General features: G+C 49.6%; 2 protein-coding genes across 10 annotated transcripts in view; both read right to left on the bottom strand.

Annotated features, from left to right (window-relative positions):
- Nucleotides 1-7,669: 7,669 nt before the first annotated feature.
- Nucleotides 7,670-10,102, bottom strand: NPFFR1 (neuropeptide FF receptor 1). The gene is given in 7 exon segments (XM_016198417.2): nt 7,670-7,789; nt 7,791-8,002; nt 8,005-8,034; nt 8,037-8,083; nt 8,085-8,284; nt 8,286-8,512; nt 10,024-10,102. Coding segments are annotated over 7 exon segments (915 nt in total).
- A 7,022-nt stretch (nt 10,103-17,124) lies between these two features.
- Nucleotides 17,125-22,097, bottom strand: part of LRRC20 (leucine rich repeat containing 20) — a 51,471-nt gene continuing 46,498 nt past the window's right edge. For 8 of the 9 annotated variants that reach the window (XM_016198346.2, XM_016198345.2, XM_016198344.2 and 5 more), the window contains one exon: nt 17,125-19,592. In XM_016198346.2, coding sequence (XP_016053832.1) covers nt 19,438-19,592 — 155 coding nt within the window. In that variant the 3' untranslated portion in view covers nt 17,125-19,437. The remainder of the gene's footprint in view (nt 19,593-22,097) is intronic. The other variant, XM_016198350.2, reaches the window with a different exon arrangement.

Genomic DNA, 22,097 nt, shown 5'->3' with positions numbered 1-22,097 from the left:
CAACTCAGTTTCCCATCTGTGAAGTGGGAATACTGTAGTTACGTCGGTGGTAACACAGCCTACTGTCTACCTGTTTTGCCTGGAAACTTTTTATTCAGAGGGAAGATGCAAAAGGGGGAAAATTTTTAATGCGACAGAAAGTAGAAAGTAAACACCAAGTCTTTCACGAGGAATTTACTTTCCATAATTTATAGCATAGGTAACAGAATCATTTTCCAAAGGCATGGACTAGGGGAGAGTAAATGGGGTGGTTATGGTCATTGGAGGTGGCTTCAAAAGACCCCCAGATAGCACTCGGAATGAACAAAATACACTATGCAAAATGCTCTTCCTTGGGGCAGGAAAATAGAGCCGGAGGCATGGATCCGTGGAACAGACTGACGGATCCCAGAGGGGTGGGGGGTGAGGAGGACTGGATAAAGGGGGGGGGGGAGATCAGCCAAGGAGCATATACGCATGACCCCTGGACGCAGGCAACAGCGCCGTGAAGGCCAGGGCCGGGGGGATGCTGGGCGGAGGTGGGCAAAGGGGGGGAAATGGGGGACATCTGGGATAGTGTCAACAATTTTAAAAAACAACATAAATGTAGATCGCTCAGTCACTGAAACAGCTTGGCTTTGGCTGTTCTAACCTCTCTGCCGAGAGGGAGACAGAGCAGGGTGGGGAAAGATTGCTCCTCAAACAGAGAGTGATTTAACACCACCGCTGGCTATGTGACAAACTAATTTGCCCAAATCACTAAGCTTGGGTTTTTCCACCCACATTAATTTGTTTGCTTGCACATGACAACAGCAGCATTTGTTGGTGACAGGATTCAAAGACCTGGGCATTGCTACTAGCGAGAGAACACAACTCAAGGCAGGACACCACAGCCAGCGCGCAGCTTGCGCCCCATCGGTGACCACATGCAGAGGGATCGAAAGGATCTCTTTCAGCCTGCGGCTCGGTGCAGTGTTGGATCAAACTAAATTTACACTTTTTACTTAAACTTCTGGTATTCTTTCCATCTCAAATCTTTGGAAGGCACTGAATGTGATGGAAATGTGGTCTTGTGGCCAAAACAGCAGTCTGGAGCCTGTGGTCGTCTGGTTTTATTTTTAGGATTAAAGGGGGACCTCCATCAAGCCTCTTTCTTTTATTGTGAACTTCAGTTTCCCAAATATAGGAAGGAGGATCCATAGCAGCTGGGGCGGGGGGGGGGGGGGGGCAAAAACCTGGCTTCCTAGGCAGATGGACCGAGATTTGAATCTCAGCTTCCGCGCCTCCTGGTTATATGACCTCTGATAAGTTACTTAACTTCTCTGAGCCTTGGTTTTCCATCTATAATATGGGAATAATAAATACCTGCTTATTTCACTCATTCAACAGACATTTATTGAGTGCCTCCTGTGTAGCAGGCAGTGTCCTAGATCTGAGTTCACAGAAGTGACTAAAATAGACATAGCCCCTGTCCTCATGGAGCTTATGATCTGTTGTGAGAAATAAAGCTCTTAGGACTGTGCCTGGCTTTCAACAAGAACTTTATAAATGTTTTGATTTGGCCAGAAACATAATTATTGAAATTCAACACCATATTAATATGCATTAATTCCTTTTTCATTGATCTCCCTCCTTTCTTAGGGCCTTTGCACATGATGTTCTCTCGGGGTTGTTTTTTCCTCAGCAATTCACATGGCTCCCTCCTTCACTTCATCGCACCTGTACGCAGATGTCACCTCCTCAGAGGGGCCCTTTCTAACCACCTATGAAAATACCCTCCCATGCTCTAGCCGGTTTGGCTCAGTGGTTAGACAGTCGGCCCACGGACTGAAGAGTCCTGGGTTCAATTCCGGCCAAGGTCACATACCTTGGTTGCAGGCTTGATCCCTGGCCCTGGTCGGGGCACATGCAGGAAGCAACCAATCTATGTGTCTCTCTCACATTGATCTCTCTCCCCCTTCCACTCACTCTGAAAAAGCAATGGAAAAAATATCCTCAGATGAAGATTAAAAAAAGAAATCCTCCCAGTTCTATCACATTCTATCCTCTTATCTTACCTTAAATCCATTCTTGAAGGGTTTAAAAATCATCAAAGACAAGTTCCTCTTTGGTTTAGGGCAAAGTTTTATACTGAAGTGTCTACAATATAATCATAATTTTAAAAGATAGATTTGAAAGCACTTTACAACAAAAGATAGAGAATGACCAGTAAGCATATGAAAATATGCCCCACATCACTAGTCCTTGGGAAAATTTTTAAAAGATTGATACTACTAAGTGTTGGCAAGGACAACTAGAACCCTCATACGCTGCTGATGGCAATGGAAAATGATAAAACAACTTTGGAAAACACTTTAGAAGTTTCTTACAGTTAAACTATACACTACCGTACGGTCAGTAAACCCACTCTTAGGTATTTGCCCAAGAGAACTGAAATATACATATACTTGTATATGAATGCTCACAGCAGCATTATTTATAATTCATAAATTTATAACAACTATTAAACATCCAAATGTCTACCAACTAATGAATGGACAAACATGAAGTATATCCACATGATGGACTATTACTCAGCAATGAAAGGAACCAACTACTGATACACTGTAATGTGGACGACTCTCCCAGACTCGAGCTCCGACTCCGGCTACACGCCGTGTGGCTCTATGTATACGACATTCCAAGGTCCGAGGGGTAGTTATCTGGGACCAGGAGTGGGGGGACAGGGTCGACTACAGATTAGCACAGGGAATTTGGGGGGCGGTGCTGGAAATATCTTGAGTGTGATGGTGGTTACACAATTGTATCCAGTAACTAAAACTTATCAAAACATACACTAAGCCCAGTCGGCGTGGCTTAGTGATTGAGCATCAACCTAGGATCCAGGAGGTCGAGGTTCGATTCCTGATCAGGACACATGCCCGGGTTGCAGGCTGGATCCCTGCGGTGGGGGAACAGGAGACAGCCAATCAATGACTCTCATCATTGATGTTTCTGTCTCTCTCTCCCTCTCTTTTCCTCTCTCTGAAATCAATGAAAAAAAATACACTAAGATGGGTGAATTTTATTATATGCAAATTATGCCTTAATACAGCTGTTAAAACATTTTAAACATATAGATAGTTATGCTTAAAGAATGACTGTATATTTATCTCTTGTGGTGGGATTGGGTGCTTTTTATTTTTGTTTCTTTGCTTATTTAAATTTTGTAAAATTTCCATAATGATTATCTTGTGCTTCTGTAAAGAGAGAAAAAACAACAATAAAATGCCATAAACATAAATAATTGGGTTAGTCAACAAGGAATTTATCATTGAGTCAACATTGTTTGCTTGTAATGAAGCCCATTTGGTTCACCCCCTTCTCATCTATCTTTCCTCAGTGGCACTTCTGAGGGGTGAGCTGAGGAAATGGATGCAAAAAGGTACAGAGCTTAATAGCAATGCTTTGTCCGTCCAGTTCTCGGTTTGGCTCTCGCCTTGACTTTTGGATGAATACACAGTAGGCTAATGATGGGGGGCTCCCATCCTACTTTGCCAACCCCGCCCTTTATTCCAACCCAAATCAACTCACGCGTCCTCCAGGCCCCAAGAGAAAGTCCTCAGCATAGGGCTGGGCAGATTGTGGTTTGTGGGGTCCAGGCCCAGCGCCCGTCTCCAGCTCGCGTTGGTCTGTTGAGTGTTGCATGGTCTTGGTGAAGTCAAGAGGCCATTCATCAGCGGAGACCCATGATTAGCACCACCTCTCAAGCTGCACATGGCAGGACAGGACATGGAGTCCCTCCAAGAGCCCCTCTGGGGAGGGGGTACTCAGTGTCAACAGGCCTCTGGTCCTGTTCCTCCATCCTCCATCCAATTCATCTTCTGACTTTCCACCCCTGAGAGGGCAGTCACCTTAGGAGACCTGACTAGCTGGTAGGCAGAGGATGGCATGCCTGGAGAAGTCCGCACTGCTTGTCCCTGCATGCCTGGGGTAGCCGGACAAGGCCTCTGACAGGGCCCAGGTATCAGGACACAGGAGCCTGGTGAAGGTAATAAAGCGACACTTATAAAAATAGCTTCATAAAATATCCAGTGGAGAGAACATAACAATTTTCCAGCCACTTTAGTTAAGAAGTAAAACCCAGTAGGAGCTCAGAGCAGCTGGGGTGGGCATGGGAGGGAGACAATCATAGCGTCCCTTCGACTCTGCTTTGTCCCCCGTAAAGGCTAAGGTGGGAGAAATCCCAGTTCCCAACCTGGGGTCTCTGTCCTCAGGGTTCACACAGGCACCATTTTCAGGAACTTAAAACTCCAGCATCTTAAAACTCCACACATTATTCATAATAGTCAAAAGGTGGAATCCATCCAAGTGTCCATTGACAGATGAGCGTGTTAGTGGCGGAAAAAAATGGCGCCAGGCGTTAACCTCGGTGCAGCAACTTCAGTTCTTGAGTTCTCGCTAAGAGAAGACTTCAGAGCCAAAACTCAAATTATAAGAGAAAGTTTATTTATAAAGTCACAGAGGTAGAAGAAGTAAGTGGTAGAAATGGGCTCAGGAAAGAAGTTACAGCAAAAGAAGGTCCCCACGGATTGGTTGGCACCAGGCGAGAGGGTCATTAGCCACTGCAGCCGTTGATGTCAGCCGCGGCGTGGCTCCCGCTCTGGCTGGTTTTGCTGCTTCTCTGGGCCTGGAACTGAAACGCAGCTGAGGCCTCGATGTCATCTCCAGGGGTTAATACCTAAGGGAATGGCTGTGCAAGGGCTTGCAAGTTTTGCCTGTTGCTTGGCCCCTGAGGCTCTAGGCCCTGGCGACTCTCTGCCCCTGGTCCATTGTTCCTGCTCTGCTTGTGCCTGTCTAACTGCCTACGAGTGGATTAACAAAACGGGATCCATTCAGCCTTAAAAAGGAACAAAGGACTAATACCTGCTACAGTAGGCATGAACCTTGAAGACGTTATGCTGAGTGAAAGATCAGTCACAAAAGACAAGTACTGGATGACTCCTTTTGTATGAGGTGCCTGGAGTAGCCAAATTCACAGAGATGGAAAGTAAAGTGGTGGCTGCCAGGGGCTAGGAGGAATGGGGAGCTGTTGAATGGGTACAGAGTTGCAGCTGGGGATGTTAAAAAAAGTTCTGGAAACCGTGGTGATGGTTACACAATGATGTGAAGGCACTTAATGCCCTGAACTGTACCCTTCAAAATCACTAAAATAGCAAATTTTATGACGTGTATATTTTACAACATACACAAAAAAACAAACACTCCACAGGTGCCCACAGGGCCTCATCCCCTTATAAAAGCATCGAGTCACGCCTGTTACCATTCAGATCAAATCTCTAAATGGGCAGACATAGCCTTTGATTGCTTTTTATAAAGACATAAAAGTAACAGCAAAATGTATCCATTATGACCTAGTGCAGTTTTCTTGGCAGGCACTATCTTTCAAAGCATGGCATCTTTGGGGGGACATATAACAAAGGGGCATTGATGGAAAAGTTGGCTTGGGTGAGGGTCCTGATCCCCCCCCCCCCCGGAGAGGCTGTGAGTCTGTGGTTGGGGAAGCCATGCTAAAGGAGAGACACACAGTGACCAGACAGTGCCTCTGGACAGATTCCCCCCACAGGACAAGCATTTGGGTTTGAGATGGCCCTTTCTTGGGCCTATTTTTAGAGCCTGGAGTCAGTTATTTACAGTAACTAGCCTATGTGACACGTAAGTGGCCTATGTGACGCATAACATTGATACAGGACCAAAAATGGGGGCCCAAACACGCACTAGTTAATGAGGGACAGGATAGCACACCCTCTCCTGAGACCCTCATCCATCACCCCAGACATCTGGACTGGGTGGGGACATGAAGGACCTCAGTATCTTGGCTCCCTGCTCAACACATGGGTGTAGAGATACTGTACACTGAGCGGTTAAGGCCGGATATTAAAAGAGTCAACACAGTAGACTCATTTCTCAGGCCAAGAGCTTGAGGGTGGGATGCTGGATCCACAAGCATTCCGGTTCACCGTTAGGCAGGAAACCTTTGTGGGAATTTCCAGCTTTCCTCCCCGCTATCCCCAATCCACCCTCCTTGAAAGGCAGGATGCAGCATAGGAGGAAAACACCAGGAGAGAAATTCTAACCCAAGCTCGGCCCCTCTGTGGCCTGCGCCCTTGGCCCCTTTGAGCGACAGTTACTTTGTTTATGAAATGGCAACAACAATATCTCCGCCTCCCTCATTTGTATGAATCAAAGGAGACAGTGTCTGGGGACTTGCTTGAGAAGGGATTACACAATTGTTTAGGAATTTTCTTCTGCCCCTATATATGGAATAAACAAGGTTAAGTCATTGTGTGTAAATTAAGGAAACAATCAAAGCCTCAGAGTCCAATTCTCTGCCCTGGAAATGTTCTTTTTTTATTCATTAAAATTCTAGCCACACTGTGTTTTCTATAGAAATGAGGGGGAATGTCCAGTTAGCTGCAGGTTATTGGGGCCCTGCGGGGTTCACTGAGGCAATCCCATTTCCTCCCATCTCCTAGAGAGAAGCCTTGTTTTTTCAAAGTGATGCAGGCGTGTGGGTGAGAGTCGGAGTATACAAGGGACCTCCTGGTCCCCAACCTTTTTTAGGGTCCCAGTTATCCATGTTGGGGAGGGATTTAGTGTTTGTCCTCTAGGAGGCCCCAAAGGGCACACCAGCTTCGGTTTGCCAAATTCTTCCGACCATTCCCAGGAGGGAACAGGGGCAAAGGGCCTTGGGAAGGCTTTGTGCTTGCAACTCCAGCAAGCAGATGTGTTTCCAAAGGCAGAAAGGGGGCACTGTGCTTTCCCTTCCTCCTGTCCATGAATAAATAAACCGACATCTCCATGTGGCCTTGCAGCTAGCTGCCTGTCACACTGTAAGTTCTTGCCTGTGGCTGGGTGATGGTGGTGGGCCCCTATGAGGAGAGGAGGGAAGACAGAACCCCCACCCTACCCCTATCCCCCCACAGGGCTCAGACCCAGAAGGCAAGACCCAGAGGACCTGCAGGTAGTGATGCAGGCTGTTCAGGGCACGCTCTACGGCTGTTCAGGCGTGAAGTCCTGTTGTACTTTGGGTAGAAGTGAATGGCCCTGGACACCAGCAAGACACCAAACAGAGCTGGCAGGAGGGGCATACCATGTTCTCCCAGGAAGGAATCAAGGGGATTGGTTTCAGTAACACAGGAGGGACCCCAGGACATGGACACAAAGCATCCAAAGTACAGGCCAGCCTTGCTTTTGGCTTCTTTCCAGCAGCCTAATTAGCATTTATACATTTCACTATGCTCCACCTTCACAGGCCCTTGTGGAGACAGCTGGAGATGGTAAGATCATAGGGGCACTGGGTCAGCCATGCTCCTGAGAGATTTCCAGCTGAGAGACTGGGCTAGCCACGGCTCTCCAGGCCTCAGTTTCCCATCTGTAGAAGGGAGCTAGGAAAGCCTATGCCCAAAGTGTTGTGAGAATTCAATGAGATGAAGTTCATGACGTCTACCATGCAGAAGGGTTTTGGGGAGACTTAGCTCCTCCTCCCCTCTCCTCCTGTGCCTGTAGAGGAGATATCACAGGAAGCTGCCCACTGCCTTGTATTTGAGAGGGAGGCACCTATTCAAAACCACACCAGGCTGCTATCACATCCAGGTCTCACATGTCCAGTCCCGGCCCTCAGAGTCAGGGTCTGCCCACTCTATACCACTCAAATATCCTAGGCTGGTTTGATGAGAGGCAGAGGGGAGCAGCCAGGGCCCTCCTCGGCCAAGCCATGGTGTGCCACCCAGCCAGTGAGCAGCCGGAGACAGCCAGGCCTGGGGGCTCCCGCTGCTGGGGCCCGACTCTGAGGGCAGGCTGGAGTCACTGGGCTGCCCCTCCACCAAGACCCGTGTATGCAGGAGCCCGCAGGGCCCTTCTGAGTAGGCTCCTTGTGGCTTCCCCCACTGCAGTGGGCAGAGCTGGGCATGGAAGGTGGCCTGGAAGCCAGGGCAGAAGTTCTGGTTGAAGTAGCCATAGATGATGGGGTTGGTACTGCGGTGAAGGCCAGCCAGTGGGCTAAGGGAAAGGAGTGACAGTGACCAGGTGCAGCTGCGGCTCCCTGAGCTGCCCATAGTCGATGCACCCAGAGCGGGGGCCTGGAAGGTGTGAAGGGTGCCACCACGATCAGCATGTGCACCACCCTGGCCTGGCGCTGGGGCCCCCGCCTGCCCTCAGCGGCTGCCTCCTCACCCGCTTAACTGGGACTAGGGCTTGACAAGCATGTGGACGTTGTGGGCATGACCACAAGGAGGAGTGTCAGGATGCCGGTTAGATGTGCGAGACAGCAGGGTGGTGTGGACCTGGCCCATGCCCTTCTCAGGCCAGGCCTCCCAGCACGAGTAGAGCGGGTAGGAGCGGCTGTGGGCATCCACCATGGGGCAGTGCCCCTCCCTCAGGACAGTCAGTGTGACAGCTGAGGGGCACAGGATGAGCAGGGCCAGGGCCCAGATGACTACGTTGGTGACCGGCACCTTCTGCAGGGTCAGCTTCTCACGGAAAGGGTGCTCGTCTCAAGGTACTGGAATCTGTGCAAGGGAGGAAGGAGAAGCAGGGGGCTAGGTGGGTCCCAGCCATTCCTTGGTGAGCGCTAACCCTGGCTAAGGACTGGCAGGTATGTGCACTTACATTCATCATCACACCTTAGTGTCAAAGAACAGCTCTGATGGCAATTAGGTGAGTTTGTAAGCAAACTGGTTTCTCACCTGTGAGGAGTCAGCTCCCAGTCTCAGTAGCCAAGGAACAAAAAGGGAAAAGAATTTTCAGGAGAGTGTGGGGGGGAGGGGAATGCAGGCTGCATGGGAAACATGAATCCTGTTTGCGCCCTTGGGGGGTGAACTGCTTGCTGGTCAGCAGCAGAGCCGTCAGTCTGTGCATTCTGTCCTTGAGTAGGCATGTCAAAGAAAACAATTTTTAGCTAGTTATGGATTCTCCAGGAAACCTTGGGAACCTACACTGCAGGCTGTCCCTATGTCATCTTGACCAGTGTCCTTCCAACAGTGCCTTCAATATTAGAACAAGTCTGTGCCATGCCATTTCATCAATTGAACAGCTCAGCATCAATCATTGTCACACTCTTAATTGAGAGTTGAGGAAACTGGGATTCAGAGATGTGCAGCAACTGGCTCAGGGTCACATAGCTAGCAGGCAGCCAGGCCCGGCCTGGAAACCAGACTTGTCTTGCTGCACTAAGCCGTGGAAACAAGCAGCTACAAACCCTCACTGTGCATTAAAACCTCCTGAAGCATTCTAAGAAACACCTGTGCCCAGTTTCCTGGCCAAAGATGTCAATCTAATTAGTCTGAGAAGGTCACATGGCTATTTAGGGACTGAACCTGCACCAGAACACAGGCCTAGAGCCGACTCCCAGCCAAGTGCTCTTTCTACTTCACCAAACTGTGGCAAGCCCTCTGCCTGGCCACCGCTCCCCTGCCTGACACCACTTCCTTCCTCTCCCATGGCCTGTCTCTAGCCTTGCTGTCTCGGTCTGTATGACTTTGACCTACCGGTTTTATAGCATCACACACTTAAGAAATTGCCAGAGAACAAATAATTCTTAAAGCATCTAGTACTAGCTATAGTAAAATATCAGTTAGTGGATGGTGGAGAATCCGGGGACAGACCAGAAAGTCTTCCAGGAGGAGATAAGAAATTGAAGACTAGCCCGGCCCGGCGTGGCTCAGCAGTTGAGCGTCGACCTAGGATCCTGGCGATCGGGGTTCGATTCCCGGTCAGGGCACATGCCTGGGTTGTGGACTAGGCAGCCAATGAATGACTCTATCATCATTGATGTTTCTGTCTCTCTCTCTCTCCCTTCCTCTCTCTGAAATCAATAAAGATATATTTATAAAAAATAATAATAATAATTGGTTTGTTTGAGGATCCAAATAAGATTTCTGTTTCTATTATCTATTATTATGTTGACAAACCACTCCAAAATGCAATGGTGCAGCACTGGGGCTTGGCGATCCGGGCGGTCCTTCCGCAGGTCTCTCTGGCGGTCACTCGTGCAGCTGTGGTTACCTGACGGCTCAAGATGAGCTGCTTCACGTGGCCGGTGTTTAGTGCTGGATAATGGCTGGGTCTCGGTTGTCCTCTGCATGGCCTCTCACCCTCCAGGAGGCTAGGCTGGACTTCAGAGCTTGGTGGTCCCAGGGTTCCAAGACAGCAAGAGGAGCTACAGGCTTCTCCAGACCTGGGCTCCAGAATTTTCACATCATCATTTAGGCCACATTCTGTGGGCCAAGGCAAGTCACGAAGTCAGCCTGATTCAAGCAAGGGGAGAAATAGTTTCCACATCTTGATAGGAGAAATAGAAACATTGCATTGCAAAAGGTATGTGGACACAGGGAATGTGATGCATTGAGGTTCATTATTATAAAATCTACCACCATCTCCACATTGGATTTGGTCAATGTGGCTCTTAAGTCTCTTTCAGTGTCCAGGTTCTCCTTCTGTCTCCAGCCCACCTCCCCACTACAATTTATTTGTCATATAAATGACTGGGTCATTTGTAGTTTCTCCCAGACTGGATTTTGTTGATCGCTTCCTCATGATGTCATTTTACAAGTTCTATTCCCTGTCCCCCGTATTTCCTGTCATTGATAGTTAGATCTGGAGACTTGATCAAATTGTCTGGTGGTCTCTCATTTTTGATGCTAAGCTTGATCAGTGGGCTCAGGAGATGTCCGTCTGGTCCCTCCATTGGCGAGTTCCCCATCAGCTTTTCAGCAGCAGCCACTAAAGGTTATTGCCTAGACCCCTCACTGCATCTCAAATACAACCCAGACTTTTCACTGCACGGTCTAATTCCTGCTGGCACCTCTGTAGTGCCTCCAACACTCTCCCCATTAGGTTGTGGCTGCCTTGTGGTGGCTCCTACACACTCTCACTTTTTCAGCCCCAAGGTCTTCATCTCTTCCTATTCCTTCTGCCTCTTTCCCTCTTTCAGCTCCCAGCTTAAATGTGGTCTTCTCAGAGAAGACTGACCTGATCGTTTTATTTTATTTTATTTATTATTTATTTATTTTTAAATATATCTTTTATTGATTTCAGAGAGGAAGGGGAGAGAGGGAGAGAGAGAGAAAGAGAGAGAGAGAGAGAGACATTAATGATGAGAGAGTCATTGATCCGCTGCCTCCTGCACACCCCCTACTGTGGATCAAGCCTGCAACCCGGGCATGTGCCCTGACCGGGAATCAAACCACAATCTCCTGGATCCCAGGTCGATGCTCAACTGCTGAGCCACAACCGGCCGGGCCTGATCGTTTTATTAAAGTAGGTGCCCACTATCATCTCTCATAGCATCCTATGTATTGTCTTCTATCTGTCAATATTTTATTTGTTTTCATGTCGTTTCCCCCTGCCCTTGAAAGTCAACTCCTGGAGAGCAGGATCGTCCCTGTCTTGTTGGCAGCCATATATTCCCAGCATCTCATCAGTGCCTGCCCACGGTAAATGGTTCAGCAGATGATTGCTGACTGAATAAATACTTGTTCAAAGGGGAAAAGGAAGAAAAGGTGAATCCTGACACCAGATGCCAGGATCCTGCTCGAAGCTGGCGCTGCTGGCGCTGGAAGGCCTTCTCCAGGGTCCTCCCGAAAGATCCCTCATCACAGGCTGTTGGGAGCCTGTCCCCAGGCAGCTCTGCCCTGCTGAACCTCAAAAAAATCAACTCTGGATCAGTCTCCATGACCCGGGGAAATCTGTGGGTGTGGATGGGCAGAGGAAATTGCCAGAAACTGCCTGGCTAGACTCCAGTCTGTCTGTTTCCTTGCTGCCTTTCCCTCGACCTGAGAACGGCTTGGTGAGCTCACATTCCAGTCTGTCTGGGAGTAACCTGCTCCACACGTAGGCCGGTTTCCAGCATTGTAGACTGACCCTTTCTTGAGGAGGAAAATCTTCCTACTCCTGGCAACTCCCCTGGGCTGGGGAGAGATGGAGTGGAGGTAGGAGGGCCTCCCGCCCCACCTGGGCTCCAAGCCAGAGGCCGGAGATCTCATTAGCACCCTTGACTTATCCATCTGGGATCTGCCTGGTGCCCTTGTGGACACATTACACCCGTGAAAACGTCATCTGCTGAACCCAATTAAGCCATCCCCCTACTGGGAGAGCTTCCTGGAGGTCTCAGGATATAATAATGTTTGCCTCCAGGGCACACCGATGATCTCAGAGACCAAGCCCTGGACCACCGAAAACAAGCCAGACAGGAGGTGCAAAGGTGGGGGTGGGATGCACTGGTTCTCAGTGTGTGGTCCCTGACCAATATCACCTGGAATTTGTCACAGATGGAAATTCTTAGGCCTTGCCCCTGATCTGGGGAATCAGAAACCCAGTTATCTCTGTTTTAACGCATCTTCCGGGTGATTCTGATCCATGGTCCCAGCTTGAGAATCACAGAACTAAAGGACCTGGACCAGAGCCCTTGAGGCAGGGAATACACACAGCTGAGCAGTCCCAGGTCTCCTTTCTCCCTCCTCCTTGGCGACTTCAGGCAACAGACTGAATGTTTGTGTCTCCCCAAAACTCACGTGTTGAAAACTAATCCCCAGTGCGCTGATATTTGGAGGTGGGGCCTTTGGGAGGTGATTAGGTCAGGAGGGCAGAGCCCTCATGAATATGATTAGTGTCTTTACAAAGAGGCCCCAGCAAGCTCCCTCTTCCCTCCGCCAGGCCAGAGCAGAGCAAAGGCAGTGAGTGGCGTGTGTACCATGAGGATGGCCCTCACCAGGCACCAAACCTGCTGGCGCTTGGATCAGGACCTCCCAGCCTCCAGAACTGTGAGCAGTGGGTTTCTGTTCTTCATAAGCCACTGAGTCTGGGGTATTGTTACAGCAGCCTGAGCTAAGACACCACCTCGCCGCTGTGGGAACTCAGAGCCCTCATCTTTAAAATGGAAACACACATCCTGGCTACGACCTCAGGTAGCTCATGTCACCTCTCCGGGAACTAGAGTCCTCACTGGTAAAGGGGTTGTGCTGAGGGGTCGATGACACAATTGGATGAAAACTTGGAGAAGGCCAGGTACATGACTCTTAATAGGGTTAGCTCAGTAGCAGCAGTACTGACTATTAAACTACACAATGGGTGTGAGGATAATATTTTTATAATACTCTTGGCCTGGGCCTTTCTGAAATGCCTAATGTGTGAGAGAGAAAACACCACGAAAAGGAATGCCTTGAGTGCAGAGCCCGTCGGGTTATCTCCTGGAGGGCACAGCCCTCACACCAATAGCTTCATCGCTATCGCCACCTGCTGGCCGGTCTCCTGGTACCACGCGGGAGCTCAGCCCCACACTGGAGACCTGGGTTCACCACTGGACACCCACTTCCTGAGAGCCTCCCAGGGGAACACAGCCCGGGCCCAGTGGCACTGGGGCCCCACTGAAGAACACAATATAGGGCCTGCTGAGAGCACAAAGTAGAAAACAGTACAAATGGCTAAAGAGCACATTAAACAATGTTCATCTATAATCAATGAAATGCAATTTCAAAAGAACATTGGGGTAAACTTTTATCAATCAGGTGGTCAGAGATGAAAAGTGCTCAGTGAGGGCCAAGTGTGGCTGCGTACTGCTGGGGGTCAGTGACGTACAAGGCAGCTCAGCCTTCGAAACTGGGGTACATCCATCCAGTGTCCTGACAAGGGACCTGCTCTTACAGCTAGACGGTCCACTTCTAGGGATTTTCCTAAGGAGCAGATCTAACGGTGGGGGGAAATACTGACCACGGGTAGTAATGGCTATAAATTAGTAATGCATTACAAAACTACCTTCTGTGTAAAAGTGTGTGTGTGTGCCTGAATGACAAAAAAAGTGTCCACAGGAGGTGTTTCAAGTGACTTTCAGTTTCCTTTTCACTAGCTTGCATTCTGACCCTTCTCATCAGAAGGAAGTTCTGATGTGATTTAAAAGTTGACAACATTAGTGGTTCTAAACTCTGACTCACATCAAAATCACATGACTTTTAATAATACAGACACCCCCCATACACACACACGCACACACACACTGAATCAGAATCTCTTGGGGTGGGGTCCAGGCATTGGTATTTCTCTTAAAAGCTCCCCGGGTGATTTCCAAATGTAGCCAGATTTGAGAACCACTCAATTACACAGGCCCTGACCACCAGGAACTTAAGTTGGTTTCACGATGCTCAACATTTTGGAGGTCACCAAACTCTTTGAGACCTCAATGTATTTGAATTTATTTCACAGATGCTTACGGAGGCTTTTTCCTGATACCAAGAAATGGTCTCTTTCTACATGGAACCTACAGTCTTTGAAAGCCTCAGATCCTCTCCCAAAAAGTGCACTCAATGTCTTTCACACACTTCAGGGAGCAGTGGGAATTTATTTGAGGTGTGGCCCATCTTGCACCCATGGCCCCTCCTTCTAGCATTGTGATGTTTCACTTGGGGAGTCAGCCCTCCTCCCTGCGTGAAACTTTCCAGGCTTTGTCAGTCAGGTCTGCACCCACCGCTGCCTGAAGGATGGTCAATCTGACCTCTTCTGCTTCGGATTTGACTGGGTCCTAGTAACACATCTCCTACCACTGGGTGACCTACCCATACTCTTCCAACAAATACCCATTGTTGATCAAGTTAGCCAGAGCCAGTTTCTGTTTCTTGTAACCCGGTGTCTTGACTGAAACAAGGGGACTAAAATAGATCTGTGTGTCCTGGGCTGGAAGGAGGCCAGCTGGCTTACTCCTCTCCACTTTCTCTTTCCAGTGACTTCCTTCCCCTCCCTGGGACCCTCCCCACAGCACACCCACCTCCAGCCAGCGCAAGGGTGCATCTTCCCAGCCTATGGGCCTCCCTCAGCCACAGAGCTCTGAGGCCTGGCAGGCAGCTGTGGAGGCTGCCAGGGGCTCCGAGGAAGCCACTAGACTGGGGTCTGGGTGGGACTGGGGTGGGTAGTGGATCTGATTTGCTGTCCTCTGCTACTTATCACACAGCACAACACCGCAGCCAAGGCCGAGGGGGGAAGGCCTGATGGAGTTACTGCCTGGCTGGCCCCAGGAACCCTGCAGGAAGCTCTGCACATGGCAGTGTCTGTCCATAGGTATCGGGAGGAGGCTTCGGGGCCCTCAGAGACCCTCAGGCCAGACTTTTGATCCAGCCACCCAAGAATTCCCCCTCCTGCTCCTGGGGTCCCCCTGCTCAAGCTGGATGAGAAATGCTTCTAGGCTGGCCCTGAGTGACAGAAAGTTCTTCCCGACATCGAGTTTAATTGTCTTACTGTAACTTGCCCCCACCTGTCCCATTAATGCTCCCTGGAACCACCCAGAACAAGAATGAGCCCCTGTCCCCAGGACCACCCCCCTCTGCTGCCTTCTTCCCACCAGAACATCCCAGGGGCTCTTTGGTAACAGGGTTTCTAGGCCCATCTCACTGCCAGCCCATTTTGATTCGCCCTGTAATTTTCCTCAAGAATACAAGCCAGATCTCTCCCATTTGAAATGTATGCAATTGATTTTTTGGACCTAAATCCAGGACTTCGCATTTCACTTACACTTACATTTCGTTTTCTTGGTTTCGATCCAGCATTCCAGCACATTGAGATAACCCCACATCTTGAATCTGTTGCTCTGTGGGTGTTATGGCTTTTGCCACAGATTTGATAAGCATGACTTATTTTCCTTCGAAATTACTTAATGTCACATCAAGGTCAGGGCCTGAGGAACCTCTAGCCTTCATTCAAGCCTCTAATGAAAGCCTGTTGTCAGTCCTCCAGCCCCCCTTTCTACGTTTCTCCAGTTCACTGGGCTTTCGTGGAAGGTCTCTGTGGTGTCCTGCTGAAATTCCCTAATTCATCCTTCCACCTCTCAGAAACCCACTCTGAAAGAGGAAATTTGGTTGGTTTAGCATGATTTGTTGTTAGCACTAATATTAACTTTTATTGAGCAATACATTATTTCCTTTCTTTCTGAGAAATGTTTTTATAAAAAATGATGTGCTTATTATAAAACAATACCCATGGCCAATGCTTCCTGCCACATCTCAGCCCAAAGGTTCTAGCCGGGGTGGACAGCTCCTTGTATTTCCAGCGTCCCATCACGCCTGCACCCAGGGCTCTCTCTGCTTGGCTTTCTTTGAAGCCATGAGCAGGAATCACCTAAAAGTGCAGGAGAGGAGCAACCTTCAACCAACGGTGAGGGACAGAGAGCAGTCAGCTCCCCACCTCATGTGGGGCAGATCTCGGGTGCGTTCTACATTTTCCTCAGAGGCTCCCCAGAGGGGTAGAACCCCCAGTTGCCCACAGCTAAACCCAGCTCAATAATGCACCCATTTCTTTCCTTTCTCCCTCTCCCATCTCTCTCTCCTGATTTCCACCTCTATGCATCACCTCCCAAATCAACTCCTGTACCCAAGTCCTGGTCTTAGGGTATGCTTTCAGAAGCAGGAGAATTCAAACACAGATGTTAGTGACCATCTCTCTGCATATACTTTACATACATAAATAATAAACCTGTGTAATTTTCCATAAAGGACATCATGGGACACATGTTCTAAAACCTGCTCTTTTTTATTACTCACAGTAGCCAGTGAACCTATTTTCATACCAGGAAATAAAATCCTAAACACAGTTCTTAATGTCTGCATAGTGTGCCACTGCAGGTGTGTCTGATCTTTAATTTACTTAATGTATGGGCATCTAGATGGTTTCCAGTCTGGCACTGGGAAACAAATGCTCTTGTACTTATCTTTGCCAGTGTACAGGATGTCCTCTGAAAAGATGCTGAGATGCATGATTGCTTTATTGTCTCCTATGTGTTTGATCATTTATTCTGGAACTTTAACAGAGGTCAAAATTAATCTTAGCAGTTCAGAGTTGTTTTTTTAAAAGCTATCTTTCCCTCCTTTTCACGTCTTCAGTTTTCTGGCATCGGTAAAAGAAAAACTAGGGGACAATGGGTTCCTTCATCCTTTCCCAGGTATACACGTGTCCCCACATCCAACCTATAGCTGCTCCGCAGCAGCATAGCTTTAGGGCATGCGTCGCTTCCTCCTCGCTGGGACTCCACTCAGTAACACCTCGGTGTGGCCCCTCCTCTTTTCCCGTGGGCAGGTCTGACACCCAAGCTACCGGGCCTGTGTGGTGAGAATGAATCAACTAGGCAGGTGAAACCAGCACATTCTTTATTGCAGACCGAAGCTAAGGGCTCACACTGTGGGCTCTGACCTGGCCCAAGCTCTCCCAGAGAAGCCAGGCAACCTCTCCAAGCTGAGTAGAAAACAGCTTCCAGAAACAACCCCCGTGAAGGGCTTGAAATGAGGATCTGGGGAAGCAGAAGCTTGGCATTTGGGATGAACCCAACCCTCATCTCCTGGTGTCTCTAGGTCGCTCCCTTCATGGGAGTGCCACACAGACTAGGGAAAGATCTAAGAGGACTGGGGTGGGGGTGAAGGGCTGCTTTAGGGAGGGGGATGGGCACAGACTTGATGTTGAGGGAAAGCTGAGAAACTCCACCCTTCCCTCCCAGGGCCACCCCAGGCCCTTGCTTCTCAAACAGTAAAGTGCTTGTAGGAATCACCTGGGGATCTTTGGGGGAGCAGGTTCTGATTCCAGAGGTCTGGGATTGGGCCTGGGTCCTGCATTTCTAACAAGCTCCCACGGATGCTGCTGCTGCTGGCCCATAGGCCATGCTGAGTTGCAAGGCTCTGGCCATGCAATGCCTTTTTGCATATCAGGAAAATGCACCCTTTCTTCAACAAGGAGAAACCCCACTCCAGGACACAGGGTGAATGGGAACAGGCCAGGCTGGGCTAGACTGTAGCCCTCACTTGTCCCCAGCGGAACTCAGGAGCCCTAGAGATCTTATCTGGTCTCCTCACCCTGAAAACCCTCTTCCCAGAACCTGACCAACCAGGCCTGGGAGATGAGCATAGTGTACAGGGTATCTCTTGGGACACTGAGTTTTCCAGTGGTCAGTGACAGGCCTACAATCTACCAACCTGTCGGTAGATTGCCAAGACCCAGGAGGCCTCATGGCTGGGGAAGGGGAAGGAAATGGGAGCATTCTGAGAAAGGATTAGTGCTCTGAGTGGTGGTCTAAGCTCTGAACAGCTTAACCCAGGCTGTGGAAGAGTGGCCACTGGTCCACAGATGTAGGATTTGGGTGGCCTGGTTTGCCCCAAGTCCTGGGGACTCCAGTATTTCCAAGAGACTCAGACAAAAGTCCAGACTAGGTGGGCTTTGGTCTGCTTGCTCCACAGATGAGAAGGTGGGAGGTAGATACCTGTAGGATCAAGAGGTCAGGGGTTTTCCAAACCACAGGTATTGTCACAGAAAACAAGAGCCCCAGGCCCTCACCTGGTAGAGCCACCAGTTGTCCCTATTCGCTGGTGCTATCCCCGTGTTAGCACTGAAAGTCCCATGTCCCTAGCAAACATGGATGGTAGGTCACCCTATTGCCTGGTCAGACCCTTGACTCCAGGTTGAGAGCCTAGAAATGACAAGGTTATCAGGACTTTGGGTGGTGGCCTGGGAGCTGGCTGGCTACAAATCCAATGGTCCAGAGTGCCTTCTGCCTCCAGATGAACCAATGACAAGGCAGCCAGACTGCAGCCAGAGGGAGACTGTGCTGAGGGAGGCACAGGCGCAAATGGCCTTGTTCCTCTGTGGCCATTCTCCTACAGCTCAAGGGGTGATGTCAGGCACAGCTGGTCACTCCAGAGGGAGAGAGGGAGCTTCCCACTCCAGAGATTTCTTAATTATGAGGAAAGACAGAGCCAACTTGATCTGCTCCCCAGTTTCCTGGCCTGATGGCCCTTGGGCTCCTATGTAAACATTGTCAGCCCTGCTGTAGTGTCCACACTCTCTCCACAGCTTTCCCACAACTCCTGGTTCAGGCTCCCGCCAATCCAGGGACCCACAGGGCTGAGGATGGGCACTGAGAAGGGCCTCAGCAGGTTGGTTCTCAGGAAGCAATAAATAGGTGCAGGTTGTCCTCTATTCTTCTGAGGGCAGCAACTGGCTCTCAGCACTAGAAGCAAGGCCTCAACCCACAAGGGCCTGGAAAATGCTCAGCAATGCTCAGCTGTGAGCTCAGAAGGTACTGAGTATTTGAGGGTAACTTGGAGGCATGTTTTCCCCAAAAAGCCTCCAAGGAGCCCACTGCCACCACCCCTTTCCAGAAATTATAAGTCTCAGAGAGGGTGGGGATCTGCCCAAGTTTGCACAGAGGCTATGAATGTCCAGAGTCCCAGCTCCAGTCCCCACCTTGCCTCCTTCCTCTGGGCATTACAGGACCCACTACTAAGCTATCTATCCTGGACCATATTAGCACTGCACCCCCTCCCACCACGCACTGTTCGGCCCACCCATCCCCAGCCCCACAAGCTTGGCCTCCCAAGGGCCCTTCGGACTCCCTCCCCTCAGGGTGCCAGGCCAAGTGGCCTCTGTCCCTTGCTGGGTGGGCAAGAGGATGGAGGCCTAAGGTGGGGGGGGCCGTGCGCCCTCTGGAGACATGAGCATGTCAAATTTGATGAGTGGTGGGGCGATGACGCGCACCTCGGCGTTCAGTGGGTTGAAGCGGAGGTTGATGCTGCGCAAGGCGGGCATGGCGGCCAGCTTCTCCACAGGTACATCTGTTGGGGAGAGAGGGATAGATTAGGGGGCTGGCGCCCAGAAGGATGTTGACACTTGGTGGGAGCAGCTCTCCATCACCCACTGCGCATGGGCTCAGTCCCTGGTGTCCGCACTGTGTGGACCATCAGGGTCCCCCAGGGCATTACAACCACATGCAGAAAAGCATCCTTAAAAATAAAGTTAAACATAGGGTTTCCATTTATCTCAGCAATTCCACTCCTGGGTAGAACTGAGAGAACTGCAAACAGGTCCTCAAATACTCAGTCACAAATGTACACAGCAGCACTACTCACAATAGCCAAGTGTCCCCAATGGATGGAGAAACAAAACATGGGGACAAGAGCATGCAAATATCCTGCTCCTTGCCAACATTTAGCATTCATTACCCCCAAGATTCAACATCCACTGATGATTCTTGCATGATCTGCTCTTCATGTTGGTTACAAAATGATGATTTTCTGACTCCCTTAGCATTACTCTAAGCAAGGGACTTCCCTTCTCTCCCATCTACCCATTTATTATCAATATGGACGCCTAGGTTTCTTATAATTCATTATTGCATTTAATTATCTTGGTGCTCAAATTGTCCCAGCCTTAGCCAGTAGGAGCCCCTTCAATCTGGCTCCTGTGACTTTAGAACACCCGGCAGTTTTTGGATACACTCCCTTACTTTCCAGTAAGACTCATCTCGAGCCTTCACAGCCTTGGTATCAGCCATCGGGAAGTCCCGGTTCCTTTCTGTGGGGAAGGGTACCAGTGCCCAATACTAATGGTGCTGATGACTAAACTGTATTTTACAATCCACCCACAAGGCCCTGTATATGCCTGATCTGTCTGCTTTTGACTGCTGCCTAAAACACCATCCTGGGTCCCACCCACTCTGCCTCTCTACTCTGCCAGCGATGGACACCCGGGTGGCCTCCACCTGTCTTTAAGGGCTGGTGTGAACTGTCTTTGGATGTATGCCCGGGAGCAGGTTGACTGGTCTGCCAAAGGCTATGTGTGGATACTTGTCCAACAGCTCTCTAGAACTGTTCAGTCAACCAGGAGCTCTAGTCACCCTGCTGCCCCAGGGCTTTCAGAGGCTGCCTGGACCTGCCCACTCCAGCTCCACGATGATTGGACACCTAGCCCCTGACCTTAGTGAAGACTCTGCAGTATCCTTCCCTTTCCATGCCTCAGAGCTCTGCAGTAAGGAGTAGGTCATGCCTGGAAGGGGGTGAGGAAAGCCCACACTACGCAGTGCTTTCTACCCTTTGGAAAGAGCCCCCTCAACTGAATCCCCTCAATATAGATACACTCCTCCCCATTGGCCTTGGTAACTGAGATGTACCTACCTCCCTAACTCTTCTATCTGCCATTCCTTCCCTGGTCACTGGCAGAGGGCCCGTATCTAACACTCACACGGAGGACTAGAACTGCCTAATCTGCTGTGCATGTGTCAGTGTCTAGAAGTGAAGGGTGACAGGACATGGCAGAGGGAAAAGAAATTGCCTCCCCTAAAGACTTCTGCTGCGTGCGGGCGGATGTGTGAATGGCTCCTTCGTAAATCTTCATGCTTGGAAGCTACGGCTGCTACCAACTTTGCCACTCTTTCTGCTCATGCTTAAGATCATTGTCTGAGAAATAAGACCTCCCTTACAATTGGAAAAGCGAGAAGAAAAGCTCCTAAAATAACCACCAGGTGGGAATGAGTTAGGTAGGACCCTGCCAGAGAAACCAGATTTGGGGAAACAAAATTAGTTAAAGGCAAGGTCTTTGAACTTGAGTGAATGCCTCCAGCATACCATTGATGAGCCAAACTGAGTCACCCCCAACCCCCCCAGGCAGGACCTCAGGCTCCCGAGTAAAAGGTGCTGGAGTGCAGGCCAGCTCCTCTCCACTTAACAAGGATTCTTTGGCAGAAACGTGTACTTTGGGGAACTGGCCCACTTACAATCTCTGTTTCCACTGCCTTTGACTTACTGATAAATTTCCTTCTGAAAATGCCAGGTGAGCAGGCTGTGCTATAGGAAGACCAAGAGAGGAGGTTTTGTGGGCCCTGGGGCAGCAGAGCATTGTGCCCAGGATGGAGGGGACAGTAGGGTCAGTGGAAAAAGGAATCCTGAGGGAGAGAGGCAAGTCTACATGTGGCAGGGTAGTAAGAAGCTAGGAAAATCCCTGGGCAAGGAAATGGGGAAACTGAGATAAGAAAATTAAACAAGACCAAGCAGTTTGGGCAGCTTGCAGCTACCTTGTGAATCCCAAGACCTTATCTCCCCTGACCAAGGACACTTGAGAGCAAATGGTTTATACCCTCCTCCCTGACCAGAGAACACGTAGTTTAAATCACCCTGCCTGGGAAAATAGAGAACAAAGACCCAATTAATGCCATTTGTACCAGCTAAACCCAAAGACAGATGAAGCTGGGAACAAATAACAAAAACCCCATTAAAGCCAGACAGACCTAAGCTAAAAGTAAAACAATAAAACAGACCAAAGAAAAATCCAAAACTCCCCTACAC

Source organism: Miniopterus natalensis, chromosome 14 (assembly GCF_054644295.1).
Source record: "Miniopterus natalensis isolate mMinNat1 chromosome 14, mMinNat1.hap1, whole genome shotgun sequence".
In the NCBI taxonomy this organism is placed as follows: Eukaryota; Metazoa; Chordata; class Mammalia; order Chiroptera; family Miniopteridae; genus Miniopterus; species Miniopterus natalensis.
The sequence above is the reverse complement of the archived record's forward strand: the minus strand, read 5'-3'. Positions and strand labels throughout refer to the sequence as shown.